The sequence below is a fragment of the Antedon bifida genome, chromosome 11, assembly GCF_963402885.1.
Source record: "Antedon bifida chromosome 11, ecAntBifi1.1, whole genome shotgun sequence".
Taxonomy (NCBI): domain Eukaryota; kingdom Metazoa; phylum Echinodermata; class Crinoidea; order Comatulida; family Antedonidae; genus Antedon; species Antedon bifida.
The window spans coordinates 1,959,214-1,976,581 of NC_136236.1; the positions used below are offsets into that span (position 1 = coordinate 1,959,214).

A 17,368-nucleotide genomic window follows, 5' to 3' on the forward strand; every position below is an offset into this window, starting at 1 on the left:
GTTGAACGATAAAATAAACCAATAAAGGAAACAAATATTCCGACAAACTGACGACAAAAGACAATATATAAACACTGATTTAAAATATATATTTAATACTAGAGTTGTTGATTATAACAATAATTAAAATTCAAAACCTTCAGAATATTTAGATGTTCAGGATTAAGGATGAAGTAAAATTTTTAAACGAGAAAACAATCTGAAATACTTGTTTTTAAATGTCTCAACAATCAAGAGTGGAGTTGTGGCTTGGTGGTTATGATGCTTGGCTACCACTCCAAGGGTCCTGGGTTCAAGTCCCGTCACATGTCAGGATTTTTTCTAAGGACAAAATTTCAACTCCACTCCCAAACCCTTGTAATAAGACTTTGTTTATGTAGAGCATCTTGTATATATGTTTGTCTTGTGAACCTCTGAGGGTCCCTAATGATCAGCAATTGCTGGATGGATCACCCTCTTTAAATATGGTGTAAAAAAAAAAAAAATCTGGCACCCCAGGCATGAAAAACCTATGCACACATCAAACTCGTGAAACAAGGCAGTCAACAGTTGTGAAGTTGAAGTTTTGCGAAAAAGGAAAGTTACCTCACGAGTTTTTGTGTAAGTGGGAGAAATATATGGAACCATTTGCATATTGACTTGAGAACCGACACTTACATACAATTACGAAACGTACGTACCATTAATAGACCTTACTGTGTTCAAAATGAGAGGAGCTACGCTGCCCTTAAATAACGTAAAATGCAGGGCCCAATAGAAACCAGTTTTTAACTGTTTGGGCTACCCTGGGTAAATAAATGTAATAATAATAATAATTACATGAATACATTTTTAATAATTAATTCCAATTAGAAGTCACAATTTTAATAGTGGTCTTGTGTTTTCATTTTATTTTTTTATTGATCATGTTTTTTATACATTAAATTGTGTTTGAAATTAAGTAAACAAAATGTCATTGTATTTTGACTTAATGTTGTAAGTATTCGTATTATGTTTTTGTAATCGCCTTTAGCTTACGACACATAACACCGTAGTCTAGATTCTAAGCGGAGATTCGGCTTAATATTCGTAAAATGAAAAACATTTTAGCACAAATGGAGGCCGATAATTTGTAACGTTTCCGGGTAAGGCATATGTTGTGTTCCTAAGCGGTCTCTGAGATCAAGATCAGAGTCTCTTCTTGCCCATTTATTTCATCCTTCCACTTAGTTTTATGGAAATCGTTCTTTTTTTCTGCATCTGTTTCTCTTTGGACTGCGTTGCCTATTGACATCCGTCAGGCAACTTCCACCAGTGTCTTCAAATCTCTCCTCAAAACCCACCTTTTGAATTTTTAATTTTCTAAATTTTTCTGCCAATGTAAAGCGCATTGAGGCTTTCAGCATAATGCGCTATATCAAGTACCAGTTATTATTATTATTATTTATCAATAGACTGTACATAAAAGAATAAATCATGCTAATCCTATATAAATACACCACCGCCACAGGAACCAGAACTAAATATTTTATTTCATATCCGTCTTGTTTCACCTTAGAACTGGGAGCATTTGCGCCTGTCTACAAGAACATCAAAACACTAATCATATCAAAAGGTAAGTTATTAAATAAGTTCTTGGACCATTTTATCGAATTCTGGTTCAGATAAGGGCACAGTTTTCTAGTATTTTATCAATAAACGCAATTGTATGATTCAGTTTTAAATATAAAATTGATCATCTTCATTTTCGATGCTTAATTCTATGCCATAATATTGAATAATCTTACGAGTATGTATTATACTTTCGTAAGGTAACTGCATAGCTTCGGTTTTAATACACAGAGAAGAAATAAGAACTAATCCAATGTAATAATATTCTGGGTGTGATTGGTGACGTCATGACAAATCTCACATGACCGATCGATTTCTAAACTTCAGAGTTTACCGATTGGCCGAGACTCCCCATTTGATATGATTATTACCAGGGAACAGTTATATTACAATTTAACTCTTCCCTGTTGCTATCAACTTAAACAACAGGCCGTGATACATTTTGGTAGAAGTACATGCTAGCCCTATGAGAAGAGTGGTTATTCTCATTTTTATAGGTATGGTATGTTATCTTTTATACGTGTCCAGGTGACTACCTCCTCGGAATCTTATTTTGTGATAATATCAATAGTAGGTCTACACAAAAGAACCAGTCATGCTCTGGTAATAATATAAATACACACGTCACAAAAATCATGAATAAACACTTAATTCATATCGGAACCATTTTTGTTAGATCTCAGCAATTGGGCTTGTCTACATTGACTTGCGCCATAGGTGGTCTAATGTATCTTTACAAAATATCAAGTTAATATTAATAAACAAATATCACGCAAACATGAAAGACAATACACTATGCGAATTAGTAAATGTATTTCAATTCAATTCAATAAACACAATTAAAATAAGACGAAAATATCATTGTTCACAGATCAACTCAAGATGGCTAGCGGTGGTAAGATGGCTACCGGTGGTGAGTTGGCTAAATTTCTAGAAGATATTGATGAGAAGGTTCTAGAGTGTCAAATATGCTTAAATAGACTCAACGAACCCAAAACCTTAACATGTCTTCACAGCTTCTGTTTAGGTTGTCTTGACAACTGGTTGGAGAAAAATAAGAAAGAAACCTGTCCATATTGCTCCAAATCTTATCAGATTCCAGAGGGTGGTTTAAAGAAATTGCCACCCAACACATTTTTGAATAATCTATTAGAAACAATTGAACAATTTACAAATACAAATCAGACTAAATGTGTTTGTGGAAAGGAAGGCCAATCTAAAACCTACTGTCAAGATTGCAGACAATATTTATGCCATAATTGTAGTGGTGCTCATAAGAATATTCGAGTTTGCAAAAATCACAAGTTGCATTCAGTGGAAGATGTTCAATCTATGAGTGTCAGTGAAATCAATGCGATGCACCCACCCTTGTGTTCTATCCACAATGAACCTCTAACTCTGTTTTGTAAAGTTTGCGATGTTGCCATTTGTATACACTGTCCAATCATTAATCACAAGGAATGGGAAGGGAAACACAAGATAATCAGCATAGAAGATGCGTTTAAAACGTTTAAACAAACATCAGAAGAATTACAAAAAGTGGCTAAACAATTTACAGATAAATTAAATGATGATCTTAAAGTAAGAACTGATCGTGTTAAGAAACTAGATGAAAACAGGGAAAACAGTTTGAGAGGAATTGAAAATCATGTGAAGGAATTGGTAACAAGAATAAAAGACAGTGGAGACAAATTAAAAAGTGAAGTGGAGGTAATGTACAAAATGAAGAGGAAGGCAACTGATGCTGAAATAGAGGATGTGACAACGACTGTATCGTTTATAGATACAAACATCAATATGCTGCATCACCTACAGAAGGGCAACGAAGCAACGGCGATGTTATCCGGTAATGACGTCATTAGAGTGTTGGATGATAGAATCAAGGGAGTGCCTAAAACAAAATCTGATGTTCATGCAGAGATTAACTTTGTTAAAAACAATCAACAAATTGTTTCATTGCACGATGACATTGGAATTATTACAGACTCAAGGACAGGCTTTTTCGAATTAAAAGGAGCTGAGAGCATGACATTGCCAACAATTGATGTTAAAATAATTAAAACTGATGAATGTGAAATAAATACAAAAGTTACATTGACACAACCAACAGGAGAAACTATCACCCCTGAAGTAGAAGAAGACATCAATGGTGACTATACTGTGATAGGTAGATGTACAAGTGCAGGGATTTGCAAGGTTGATGTTAGAGTTGATGGTGAACACATTAAGAAGTCACCTATGAATATCAAAGTAGATGAAGGATTATTAAAGACTATAAAAATAGATACCGTTAAAGTTCGTGGTGTAGTTAAATATGGAGACGACTGTTTGCTTGTTTCATGTAGAGACAACGCCATTCACAAATACAAGCAGCAATCAGGTGAAAACATCGGTAAGGTTACACTATCAGAAGGCGTGCAAGTAAACAGAATGTACACAATGAAAAATGGTAATATAGCATTCAGTGATTGGGGTAATAAATGCATCACATTATGCACTATGAATGGTGAGGTGGTTAAATCATTTGGTAAGGGAGAGTTGGTACATCCACGGGGTATCCATGTGGATGAAGCATCACGTGTCATGTATGTAGCTAATAATAACAATGTAGCCATGTTTAACTTTAAGAGTGGCAAGCTGATTAAGAAAATAACAACATGTGATGTTACTGGTTTTAAATTTGTAAATATCAGTGACGTCGCCCTTACAAGACAAGGATATATTCTTGTACTTTACAATAGCCAACATTGCCTAAAACTATTTGATAATGAGGGGAAGTTGATGAAGGTCATTGTCAGTAAGGGTGATGAAGATGGTAAGGTGATGAAGCCAAGAGCAGTAGTAGTTGATGATAATGACAATATCATAGTATCAAGTGGCAACAAACTACAGCTATTTAGTAGTAGTGGAAAGTTTATTAAAAGGATTGACAAAAAAGAAGATGGAATCAAAAGTTCTAGTGGATTATGCATCATATCACATTATCCACGTAGACTAGCAGTGGCAAACCGTGGCGCTAATACAGTAAAAATATTTAATTATTAATTAATAGTTAAATAACCATAACAACACATTATAAACCTTACAACAGAAAAATAGAAATGTTTTTAATAATTGTTGTTTTACTTAAAATTGTTGTTGTGATCTTATCCATAAATTAGGCTTACTATTATATAGAAATACACATTTTAATTATTGTATATTTTATAAAGATGATATTATATAGAACCTAAGTGTGCTGGCGTGAATGAGTCTGGGAATTTGGTAACAGTGACCGAGCACTTACATTTTGTTTTAATTATAGTACATTTTATTTTCACTTGAATGCAATGGAACTATTATGTAATGACGAATAGCAGCAGTATAATACAGTATAATATCATATTTGTATAAAATATATTTTGTATTGTTCAGCCATATTTCAATTCGTTTATATTAAGTCATATCAATATTACATTCATTACTGTAGGTAACTATCCTTCAATCGTTGCATTATATTTGGTTTTAATTATTTACTAGAGTAGAATTAATTACAAATAAATGAAATAGTTCAACCGTATTAATCGGTTTATTTTGCTGATTAGTAGGTCTAAGTTTAGACAATTTTTGTTTCCATCTAGAGTAGAAATATAATTTACATAATAATTAATTAGTTCAACTGTATAAATCTAGTAAATATATCTATACTTTGGTGATTAGTAGGATTAACTTTGTTTTTCTCATTTTAATTCAATTAAAAGTTGATGCATTTCAATAAACCTATTGTACTTGTGTTTATTAATGTGTATATTCATTACGGTATATTGCTGAAAATCAACCATTTTTTTTTATCTTGTTTTTTTATGCATTAAATTGTGTTTGAAATTAAGTAAACAAAATTTCATTGTATTTTGACTTAATGTTGTGAAATATTCGTATTATGTTTTTGTAATTGCCTATAGATTACGACAAATAACACCGTAGTCTAGATTCTAAGCGGCTTAATATTCGTAAAATGAAAAACATTTTAGCACAAATGAATGCCGATAATTGTTAACGTTTCCGTGTACATAAAAGAATCAATCATGCTAATCCTATACAAATACACCACCGTCACAGGAATCAGAACTAAACACTTTATTTCATATCCGAACCATATTGTTTCACCTTAGACCTGGGAGCATTTGCGCCTGTCTACAATAACATCAAAACACTAATCATATCAAAGGGTAAGTTATTTAAGTGCTTGGACCATTTTATCGTATTCTGGTTCGGATAAGATAAAGGTAAAGGTATTTATATTTGTCCTCAATCTTAACTGGAAACAGTTTTCTAGTATGTTATCAATAAACGCAATTGTATGATTCAGTTTTAAATATAAAATTGATCATCTTCATTTTCGATGCTTAATGTTATGCCAAAATATTGAATAGTCTCACGAGTATGCATTATACTTTCGTAAGGTAACTGCATATCTTCGGTTTTAATACACAGAACAGAAATAAGAACTAATCCAGTTTAATAATATTCTGGATGTGATTGGTTTCTCCAGGATTTATAAATAAAATATGATTATTACTATCAACTTAAACAAAAGGCTGTGATACATTTGGTAGAAGTACATGCTAGCCCTATGAGAAGAGTGGGTTAAAATACCTATTCTCATTTTTATAAGTATGGTAGGCCTATCTTAATTGTATACGTGTCCAGGTACCTAGTTCCCCGAAATGTTATTTTGTTTTTCATATCAATAGTACACAAAAGAACCAGTCATGCTCTGGTAATAATATAAATACACTAACGTCACAAGAATCATGAATAAACACTTTTCATACACAATTCATATCGGAACCATTTTTAGATCTCAGAAATTGGGCTTGTCTACATAGTCTTGCGCCATAGTGAGTGAGCACGCAAAAATGAAAGACAATAAACTTTGCGAATTAGTAAATGTATTTCACCATGTAAACACAATTAAAATATCAATTGTTCACAGATCAACTCAAGATGGCTAGCGGTGGAAAGATGGCTAGCGGTGGTGATTTGGCTAAATTTCTAGAAGATATCGATGAGAAGGTTCTAGAGTGTCAAATATGCTTAAATAGACTTCATGAACCCAGAACATTACCATGTCTTCACAGCTTCTGTTTAGGTTGTCTTGACAACTGGTTTGGAGAAAATAAGAAGGTAACCTGTCCAACTTGCTCCAAATTTTATCAGATTCCAGAGGGCGGTCTAAAGAAATTACAACCTAAAACTTTTCTGAATAATCTATTAGAAACAATTGAACAATTTACAAATACAGATCAGACCAAATGTATTTGTGGAAAAGACAATGAAGTTAAAACCTACTGTCAGGATTGCAGACAATATCTTTGTCACGATTGTAGTGATCATCATAAGAACTACAGACTTTTTGAAACTCACAAGTTGCATTCAGTGGAAGAAGTTCAATCTATGAGTGTCAGTGAAATCAATGCGATGCACCCACCCCTGTGTCTTATTCACAATGAACCTCTAACTGTGTTTTGTAAAGTTTGCGATGTTGCCATTTGTTTACACTGCCAACTCATGGATCACAAGGAATGGGAAGGAAAAGACCAACACACCATAATCAGCATTACAGACGCGTTTAAAACGTTCAAACAAACATCAGAAGAATTACAGAAAGTGGCTAAACAATGTACAGATAAATTAAATGATGATCTTAAAGTAATGACTGATCGTGTTAAGAAACTAGATGAAAACAGGGAAAAGAGTTTGAGAGGAATTGAAAATCATGTAGGGGAATTGGTAACAAGAATAAAAGACAGTGGAGACAAATTGAAGAGTGAAGTGCAGGCAATGTACAAAATAAAGAGGAAGGCAACAGATGCAGAAATACAGGATGAGACAACGACGATATCGTATATAAATACAAACATCAATTTGCTGCATCACCTAGAGAAGGGCAACGAAGCAACAGCGATTGTATCCGGTAATGACGTCATTAGAGCGTTGGATGATAGGATCAAGGCAGTGCCTAACACAAAATCTGATGTTCATGCAGAAATTAAGTTTGTTAAAAACAATAAACAAATTGTTTCATTGCACGAGAACATTGGAATGATTACAGACTCAAGGACAAGCTATTTAGAATTAAAAGGAGCTAAGAGCATGACGACAAGACAAACGATTGATGTTAAAATAATTAAAATTGATGAATGTAAAATAAATGCAAATGACATAAAAGCTACATTGACACAACCAACAGGAGAAACTATCATCTCTGAAGTAGAAGAAGACATCAATGGTGACTATACTGTGATAGGTAGATGTACAAGTGCAGGGATTTGCAAGGTTGATGTTAGAGTTGATGGTGAACACATTAAAAAGTCACCAATGAGTATCAAAGTAGAGAATATAGGACTATTAAAATCTATAAAAATAGATAATGCTAAAGAAGTTCGTGATGTAGTTAAATATGGGGACGACTTGTTTGTTTCAAATCAAGACAATTTCATTCACAAATACAAGCAATCAGGTGAAAACATAGGTAAGGTTACACTATCAGAAGGTGTGCAAGTAAACAGAATGTACACAATGAACAATGGTAATATAGCATTCAGTGATTTTGTTAATGAATGTATCACATTATGCACTATGAATGTGGTTAAATCATTTGGTAAGGGAGAGTTGACATATCCATGGGGCATACATGTGGATGAAGCATCACGTGTCATGTATGTAGCTAATAATGATAAAGTAGCCATGTTTAACATTGAAAGTGGCAAGCTGATTAAGAAAATAGCACAATGTGATTGTACAGGTTTTGAATATTTAAATATCATTGATGTCACCCTTACAAGACAAGGATATATTCTTATACTATACCATAATCAGAATTGCTTAAAACTATTTGATAACGAGGGAAAGTTGATGAAGGTCCTTGTCAATGGGGGTGATGAAGATGGTAAGGTGAAGTACCCACATGGAGTAGTAGTTAATGATGATGACAATATCATAATATCAAGTGATCACAAACTACAGCTATTTAGTAATAGTGGAAAGTTTATTAAAAGGATTGATAAAGAAGAAGATGGAATCAACTATCCTCATGGATTATCCATCATATCACACCATCCACGTAGAATAGCAGTGGCAAATCATGGTGATAAAACAGTAAAAATATTTAATTATTAAATAATAGTTAAATAACCATAACACAACAGAAAAGTAGACATGTTTTTAATAATTGTTGTTTTACTTAAAATTGTTGTAGTGATCTTATGCATAAATTAGGCTTACTATTATTATATATAAAAATAATCATTTTGATTATAGTTGTATAGTTTTGTGATATGACATCACGCCACGAAAGCTAATATTATATAGAACCTAAGTGTGCTGGAGTGAATAAGTCCGGGAATTTGGTAGCAGTAAGGGAGCACTTACATTTTTTTAATATATACATTTTATTTTCACTTTAATGCAATGGAACTATTATCTAACGATAACTAACAGGTTTGTTATGTAATGACGAATAACAGCAGTATAATACTGTATAATATCATATTTGTATTATAATATATTTTGTATTGTTCAGCTATATTTGAATTCGTTTATATTAAGTCATATCAATATTACATTAATTACTGTAGGTAACTCTCCTTCGATCGTTGCATTATATTTAGTTTGAATTATTTACTAGAGTAGAATTAATTACAAATTAATGAAATAGTTCAACCGTATTTTGGTTTATTTTGCTGATTAGTAGGCTTAATTTTAAACAATTTTTGTTTCCATCTAGAGTAGAAATATAATAGTAAAATACAAAAATGTTTTTCTCATTTTACTTGAATTAAAAGTTGATACATTTAAATAAACCTACTGTATTTGTGTTTATTAATGTTTATATTCATTATGGTATATTGCTGAAAATCAACCAGATTTGTAGTATCTACTAGTTTTGATAATATTAGTATTTTAGGATGTACAACATTCCCTGTCTACAAACTCAGCATGCTCGGTTTAGCCTACCATAGATTCAACTTTGTACCAGGTTGTTTGGAGCAGGACAAGATGAGTTAAAATTAACACATAGGATTGGTGAGATGTATCCCAACATTAATACCATACAATATAGAAAGGAACTACAAAACAATTTTGTTGAAATTGTGAGTGAGATGATGCCAAACACAACTTTATTAATGGAATATGAAATATCTTAAATTAAATATGAAAACTTGTCAATAATTCTAAATCTAAATTACCAGGTTGAACGATAAAATAAACCAATAAAGGAAAAATATTCTGACAAACTGACGACAAAAGACAATATAGAAACACTGATTTAAAATATATATTTAATACTAGAGTTGTTGATTATAACAATAATTAAAATTCAAAACCTTCAGAATATTTAGATGTTCAGGATTAAGGATGAAGTAAAATTTTGAAATGAGAGAACAATCTGAAATACTTTGGTCTTTTAAAAAGGAAGAAAGCAGCAATCGAAACACAGAACTTCTCTGTCACCCATTAATGTCAACAATTCATTTCCAACTTCATGATCTGATTTTGTCCAGTCCAGTAGCAAGGGGAGCTCAGTAGTAGAGCTCACTTATTTGCTACTGTCTTCTTGCCTTATAACATGCTCTGTGGGATGATTTTGTTGGTACAGTATAGAGGTAGGAGCCTAGTAGTAGAGCCCTCTCACCCGCTACTGTCTAGACTTCTTCTTGCTTTATATCTTAACTTAAAGCTCTGTGGGATGGTTTTGTTGGTCCAATAGCAAAGCATAGGTGTAAACACGAGCATCAATCAAATCTCCTTTACTTGAATATTCTAAAAAAATAAAATTTAAAAACAAGATTAATATTGCAAAATTATAATAATGTATAATTCAAGTACATTCTTTGTATATTTATTTATATTATACACAAATTCAGTACTTCCCAGAAACCATTTCCTCAATAAATATGACTTTTTTCAAATTTGTTTTAAATGTTCCAAACAATACTTACTGTCCAATCGTAATCGTAGTTCATTGACTGGAACCACAAACACCTCTATAAACTCTCCATCATCTAGAAGATAAAGTGTAATAAAAGTGAATAAAACACAAGAACTATGCTGTACTGCAATAAACTAAAGGTTTATACATGTTTGCTGATTTTGTTTTTACCAATGTTTTGGTGAACTGTTTTCACGAGTCAGGTTGGGCAAAACTCATTCAAGCTACAGTTAGGGTACCTGGGTTGCCTAAGTAGCATTCTTAAGGTAACTGGGTAGTGAAAGTAGTGTCCTTAACGTACCTGGGTTGCTGACAGGTTTCCTATTAATTGGATCATCTCCATCAATCTAAACGAGAGACAGAAAATCATTTTTATCTTATTCATATTCACATTTTCAAGAAATTTTATTAACAAAGTACACAAACTGGAATTGACAAATAAAATTGCACAACACTAATGGTTATTAATAGACCATATGAATATAGAACATTCTCTTCAAATATTTGACTATATACCAATGCTTGGTTGGCTAAGTTGGTAAGACATTTAAATGCTGAATTATTAAATACTGCACCTAACCAAAATATATTGAATGCATTAAATTATAAAACAAATAATCAAAAAGTTCATTACCCTCATATTAACAAGGTGGATAGTAGAAGCAGAAAGACCAGGATCCAACGAGACAACTAAAAATAAGAAAAGGTAATTAGAATACAAAGGTGGTTATTATTTTGATTTCATTAGTATAGAACACATATTGTTTACATTGTGCATCTTTACAACCTTAATTTTTAGTCTAAATATTAGGGGTCCATGCAAAGACATTAAACTACTTAAATAATGGACAAGGGAATTATTTCCATAAAGGATGTTGGACAATGTTAGTGTACATTGAAATCAGCATGCAATATTACCTGGTGAGACACTTTCTATTATTCCACTATACCCTGTCTCCTCCTTTAGTTCTCTTATAGCTGCTTCTGATGGAGTTTCATTCTTGTCTATCAAACCTGAGAAATAAATAGTGTATAATATAAATAAATACACAAAGAATGTACTTGTATTGTACAAAGTATTATAAAATATTACAAATAAATATAATAGCCTTCCATACCTGCTGGGAACTCAATGCAATATCCTTTGATAGGAGGGCGGTATTGCCTGACAAGTAATATACAATCATGATGCAGCGCCCTCTTTAGAATTGCCACAATACCCACAGCTGTGTAAAAAGAAACAGATAACATTGCATTTACAGTGTAAAGTTCAAGTATACAGTTGTTTAGTGAATAGTCATAGCTTAGGCTGACTAATCATTCTACTATACTACAGTACGGCCTTAAAGATCATTTCAAATCTGACAATAAATGTAGCCTTGAGTACAATACATTATACTCTATGGTATTAGTGTGCAGTAATAATAATTGCCACTCAGCAATAATATTGAATAAATAGGTCTTCTTTCATGATATAAGTTCCAAAGAACTTGCCAATTACAGGATGTATAAACTATAATCATGCTTATAAATTATGTCTCATTTAAGGATTAGGGAGTGTAATAAAAATCTAGCACTAGAACTAGGTGAAGATTGGACCTTGAGATTGGAAGGCTTCACTACACTACAGAAGAACCTAAATAATTACCATCTCCAATATCTTTCTGTTTGGATTTAGTTGTTCTTTCTACCACTTCCCAAACCCTCTCCTGTCCATTAGGATCTTTGTATGTGTACTTCTCCAGTGACAGCCACTTTTCCTTGTGTATTGTCTGTCGAAATATCATAACAAATGTTATACATTTTATTTCAATATTAATGGCAATTTAACTGAAAAATAACGGCTCAGCTTCTGGTTTCCAATACAATAAAAATTACTTTAAATGCATTATTGTGGTCCAATATATACGGTATATATTACGATTCATTCTGATGGATAGTATTATTAGTAAATATAGTAAAAAGCAACCTATACACACTAGCCTAGCCAGCCAGCTAGGCCTACTATGCCTAGTACTCTACTATGTAACTATACTAGTAGTAGTAGTAGTACTAGTAGCATTTATACTTTGGAAGCTTCGAAGTGTGTGCTTTAGCTATAGCAAAACAAGACAACTTGATCTTGATTGGATAATTGATAAACTCCAACTGGAGTATCACTCAATATGTGAGTAGAGGTTGAGGAGGGGAAAGCTAGTCAACCTATCTAACTAACTAATAACACAGTACTTCGGATTATCATTAGGTATAGCAGCCTTGGCCTTGTACTATTAGGCCTAGGCCTAGACTCTACAGTAGCTCTACCTTAACCGTTCCGGTTCGGCGGGTAGAGTAGTAAACAATCACGGTAGAGCTAGTAGTAAGTGTAGGCTAGTAGTAGTAGGGCCTAGCTTAAAGACCTAGCCACAGACAGTAGCTTGGGTTAAACAACAAATGTAATGCCCCTGAATGTTTATATCATACATTACCTCTTGTTTAATGAATTCAGACATGCCTTGTGATTCAAAAGTCATCCTATTTTAGCAAGTAAAATTAATGTATAGAAAACAAGTCTGCACGCTTCGCGATCCGCAATCCAAAACAATGACACGTGACTTTAAACAAAAATTAAAATTATGTATGAAACGCCAATAGCGAAAAAAAATAACCTTGACGGAAAAAGGACTGATTTTTTACGTTTTTTTTCCGACTACCATCTTGTTTGTACAATATAAAGTAATAATACCCGATATGATTTGCGCACGATGGCAATTTCATGTCATTTGGTACACTTTAATCATCACATCAAGGACCTCAGCTTTCATACAATTTTCACTATCGTGCTCAACTTTTAATTATCTTCATACTGGACTTCCATTTTCATCATAGGACCACCTCTTGGTCCACTACTTTTTGCAGCCGATGTCCCTGATGGCATATTAAAACATCCATACAGTTGCCGTGTATCAAATATAATTATGTAGCTTATCCATAACATGTATACGCCCTTTAATTAACATGGTAGAAGCGGCCTATATATGTGACGATAGAATACAGTAAAGTGCTTTTAAAAATACAGTACAAATAAAAGTCTGGAATGATGGGGTTGAATCCAGACTTTTGTTTTCAGTAGTTAAGAACAGAAAAGGGGTACCTTGAAAAAATGTGATTTTTATTGACGCCCCGTGATTTTTGTTTTCAATGTAACATAATATTATCATGATTGGAGCTGGGGGGTTACGTATATTGATCGATTATAACCTTTTGAATAAAATACTGAATTAATTATGATAACACATTTCTTTAGATTGCTTAATAAATCACTTTAAAAACTCCAGTCATCATATTGTTGATATTAGTACTGTTGTTAATAATTAGAAAGTACATAATACGCATGCACCATTGTCTGATACGCTTGAATGAGCTCAACTTAATTATGATAATCGCTCGTGGATAGATCTATTATGCTGAATGGATGCAGCAGACATTTAGCATGCATCAGCATCGCCTTATTGCCTAGATCGTCGTCGTCGTCGACATCTGTGTGTGTGTGTGCCAACTGCTTCATTCCCGGTGCTTTTAGTGCAATAGCTGTTGCAGAAATAGGATTACCATTCTTTTATTTTGTGTTAATACGTCAACCATTTATTATTTTTACGTTGGTTTATTTATCGTATGAGGAATTCGTTACCATAACTGGAACGCGATGACTATTTTAAGTGAAGATAAGGCGTAAGAGACTGAAGAGAGAATACCATAGAAAGCATAAAAACATACACCATTCTTGGTAACGTAGATAACATTACGTTTGTATATTTTCAACTTGTAATAATTTTTTGTAGAAGCGAAATTGAATCATTTCGAGTTCCGTACTCCGTTCAAGCTGCATCTGTATTCATCTCAAGACAAATCGTTGATTAGGCGCTAGCTGAATTTTCAATCGATTACATGCTATGAATATACGAACAGCATCGTGAAACTATGCGTTCATAATTAAACCATTGATATAGGCTAGGCTACTACTAAACAATCTAAGACGCCGCGTAATATTTCTCAGCATATGTTATGGCAACCCAAGACGCGTAGTATTGAAGCAACTGTTATGGCAACCTAAGACGCCGCGTAGTATTTAAGCATATATGTTATGGCAACCCAAGACGCGTAGTATTAAAGCAAATGGTATGGCAACAACACAAGACGCGTAGTATTGCAGCATATGTTATGACGACAAGGTGGGGCAAACAGGAAAACAATGATCCGTAATATAAAGTACTGGTTTAGGTAATAAGTCGTCTTTAGTTGTTCATTTAAAAATGGGGAATACGGAGAGTCAGGATGAATCTGAGCTGTACCAAGTACGAGATTCACATATACGAAGGGATAGTATACCTGCACTAGCCGCTGACAACAACTTACCCATAGAACCACCTGAGCTTGAAGCAGATCTAAGCCATTTAACTGTTGAAGAAAAAAAACACATACAGGAGGTGTTAGATAGAGCCAGGGATTTAGAGGCTACGGAAGAAGACAGAATACGGTTAGTTACTCATTTTTAATAAAACAAATAATATTAACATGACATTATTTACAATAGGCCACAATGTGAAAGTCCGTGTGGCTAAAAAAAACCTTTAAAAATGGGGCACTCCCAGTACTAAATTACGGAAATTACATCATTTAACCTAATAAGGAGCAAAAACACTACGATTTTTACATCGGTATAAGTTCTCGCTTAAGCAACGCAATGCGTTCATTCTCTTGAAACGTAAACCCGAGTATGAAATAATGATTTTAAAAAAAATTAATATAGTTACTAAGGGACATTCTATGTTTTACATTTTAGTGTTGCATTATTTGAAGTAGGCCGCGCCTACAATGTAATATCTTAGACCAATACATTACATTATTAATTATATTATGTCTTAGTATAGCATGCTCAGTTTGAGATATAATTTATTACAGCCTTTTGTATCGTGCAATTAAATTATACCATCTAATATTACTACTGACTATCGAATAAAGAAGAATCATCGGTTATTCATGCCTTCTTATATAATAGTGTGAATAATTCTTGCAGTTTAATTAGAGAAACTCGGATAATGGATGAGACGCCAAGGTTCAATTGATGATGTATTTGTCTAAAGTCAACCGTGCATATTAATGAGTACACTTTACGAGCATTCGAGTCTCCATGAACACGCATAATACACGCGTGTATAATTAACTTAATTCGATTCTGGGTTCGAATCCATGGTTGTGATGACATTTAGCACTCATCCATGTTTTATGTTTTTTAATGCAACTTATTTCAGCTCTGAAATAGATTTTAAAAAATGTTTTTTTGTTTTGTTTTTTGTTTTTTTTAGAAATTTAGAAGAGGATTTTACCTCGTATGCGGAATCCCTTCTAAGTCGATTCACGGACACTGAATCCCTAAAGGATAAGAACTTTTGTCCAATATGTCACGTTACCGTTCTAAGCCCAGACGCCTTGCCAGGCACGGCGCAGGAAGGATTACCGTGCGCAGATTGCGAGAGACCAGTTTGTTTACAATGTGGATTTTACGTCACATCAGTGGCAACTAAGGTAAGGTTCCTAGCCCATAACTGTCTCTAACAAAGTCTTCTGTTCACGTAACGCCAATGACCAATCACAAGCGATATTGGGATGATCCATCGCGCCGTGATTGGTCAAAGTAGTTACGCTGTGCTTCATGTCCTTACGTTGCGTCTAAGGGGGAACCAACCAAAGACCATGAAGAGACACAATATACATAATGTGCGTTCACAAATTTTACGTAATTACACGTACAACAATTTTGCATCTCTATGTGACAATCTATCGAAAATCTTAATTTCAAGGGATAATTATTCTATTAATCAAAAATTATTAATCGGACAAAACTTCTGACCTCTAATATTGTTTCTCTTCTTCACGATGACGTCACTTACAATACATAAACATTTTCTGATATATTTATTACATATTTGAATACAAACGTTAAGTTATGTACTTATTATAATGATAATTAAATTACACTTCTCTTTGGATTGATTAAACATCTAGCGTTGAAAGGTGTAAATGATATAATAGCAAGTCAACCATCGCTAATCATATTGTTAGGCATACAGGCGTGCTTAATTCAAACTCAAAGCAGGCGAAAATTAATGCTTTTATTTTTAAACACACCGTTCAATGGCCTAACACTGTACTTAGGCTATGCATTAACTACTAACTCGCTGGTGGCGAGGTTTTATTTTGAAATTAAACAACTTACACAATTTGAATTACCTTAATAAATATAATCAAATAATTTCAAAGTGAACAATTACACACGATTTTAGAATGTAGTTTTTCTTCTTCTGTTGTATACTATAACATGTATAGAATATTCCAAATTTGAAAGTAAAATTATTTTATACTTTGTACATATATTTATTACATAGAATGCATAGCCGAATCTGGTTGCAATATCATGGCTAGCAATTTTATAGTAATGTATATTTGATAGTCGCATTATTCACCGTCGCTAGAGAATTCTACCTGCTTAGCATAATGCAGAGTTTGACGCCGATATAATGTGTATTCACACACGGTTAGCTGCTTAATGTGGAAATATAACGCGATTATACCCCATTCACACTGTACTACTAAAGTACAAGTTATAATTGTCTTCATTGGATTAGTCTATAATATCATAACGTTGCATTGACAATATAAATGCTTTGAAAATAGATTGAAAAAATAACGAATGGAAATGTTTAACCGTTCACACAAGATAGGCCTAATGTTCATTCCTTGAGGCCACAACGTTCTAACAACTAC

At 33.2% G+C, this 17,368-nt stretch overlaps 4 protein-coding genes across 6 annotated transcripts in view; 3 read left to right on the forward strand and 1 right to left on the reverse strand.

Annotated features, from left to right (window-relative positions):
• LOC144856209 (ADP-sugar pyrophosphatase-like) overlaps window positions 1–13,153 on the reverse strand; it is a 29,916-nt gene extending 16,763 nt beyond the window's left edge. Inside the window, exons 1-8 of one of the 2 annotated variants that reach the window (XR_013614908.1) lie at window positions 13,033–13,153; window positions 12,213–12,336; window positions 11,683–11,790; window positions 11,483–11,578; window positions 11,199–11,254; window positions 10,866–10,911; window positions 10,575–10,637; window positions 10,115–10,395 (exon numbers count right to left, since the gene is read on the reverse strand). Coding sequence is in view for 1 of the 2 variants with exons in the window: in XM_078714160.1 (XP_078570286.1) it covers window positions 10,307–10,395; window positions 10,575–10,637; window positions 10,866–10,911; window positions 11,199–11,254; window positions 11,483–11,578; window positions 11,683–11,790; window positions 12,213–12,336; window positions 13,033–13,077 (627 nt within the window). In the remaining variant the exon portion in view is untranslated. Of the gene's footprint in view, window positions 1–9,888; window positions 10,396–10,574; window positions 10,638–10,865; window positions 10,912–11,198; window positions 11,255–11,482; window positions 11,579–11,682; window positions 11,791–12,212; window positions 12,337–13,032 lie in introns of those variants that run through there. The other variant, XM_078714160.1, reaches the window with a different exon arrangement.
• On the forward strand, window positions 1,528–4,635 carry LOC144856182 (E3 ubiquitin-protein ligase TRIM45-like). The gene is made up of 3 exons (XM_078714138.1): window positions 1,528–1,594; window positions 2,462–3,613; window positions 3,701–4,635. Exons 2-3 carry the CDS (start codon window positions 2,473–2,475, stop codon window positions 4,633–4,635), a joined length of 2,076 nt encoding a protein of 691 aa, XP_078570264.1. The 5' UTR covers window positions 1,528–1,594; window positions 2,462–2,472.
• LOC144856183 (uncharacterized) lies at window positions 7,027–8,751 on the forward strand. Its single transcript, XM_078714139.1, has one exon. The coding sequence runs from the start codon at window positions 7,027–7,029 to the stop codon at window positions 8,749–8,751; it is 1,725 nt and encodes a 574-aa protein (XP_078570265.1).
• A 1,601-nt stretch (window positions 13,154–14,754) lies between the features above and the next one.
• LOC144856287 (uncharacterized) overlaps window positions 14,755–17,368 on the forward strand; it is a 31,827-nt gene continuing 29,213 nt past the window's right edge. For both annotated transcript variants that reach the window (XM_078714242.1, XM_078714243.1), the window contains exons 1-2: window positions 14,755–15,080; window positions 15,910–16,129. In XM_078714242.1, the coding sequence (XP_078570368.1) occupies window positions 14,857–15,080; window positions 15,910–16,129 (444 nt within the window). In that variant the 5' untranslated portion in view covers window positions 14,755–14,856. The remainder of the gene's footprint in view (window positions 15,081–15,909; window positions 16,130–17,368) is intronic.

Bases quoted from the DNA above. Each gene is read 5' to 3' on its own strand.
- LOC144856182 (XM_078714138.1), top strand. From the start codon at position 2,473: ATGGCTAGCGGTGGTAAGATGGCTACCGGTGGTGAGTTGGCTAAATTT. The intron at 3,614-3,700 runs GCATGACATTGC...CACAACCAACAG, and splicing joins CGAATTAAAAGGAGCTGAGA to GAGAAACTATCACCCCTGAA.
- LOC144856183 (XM_078714139.1), top strand. From the start codon at position 7,027: ATGAGTGTCAGTGAAATCAATGCGATGCACCCACCCCTGTGTCTTATT.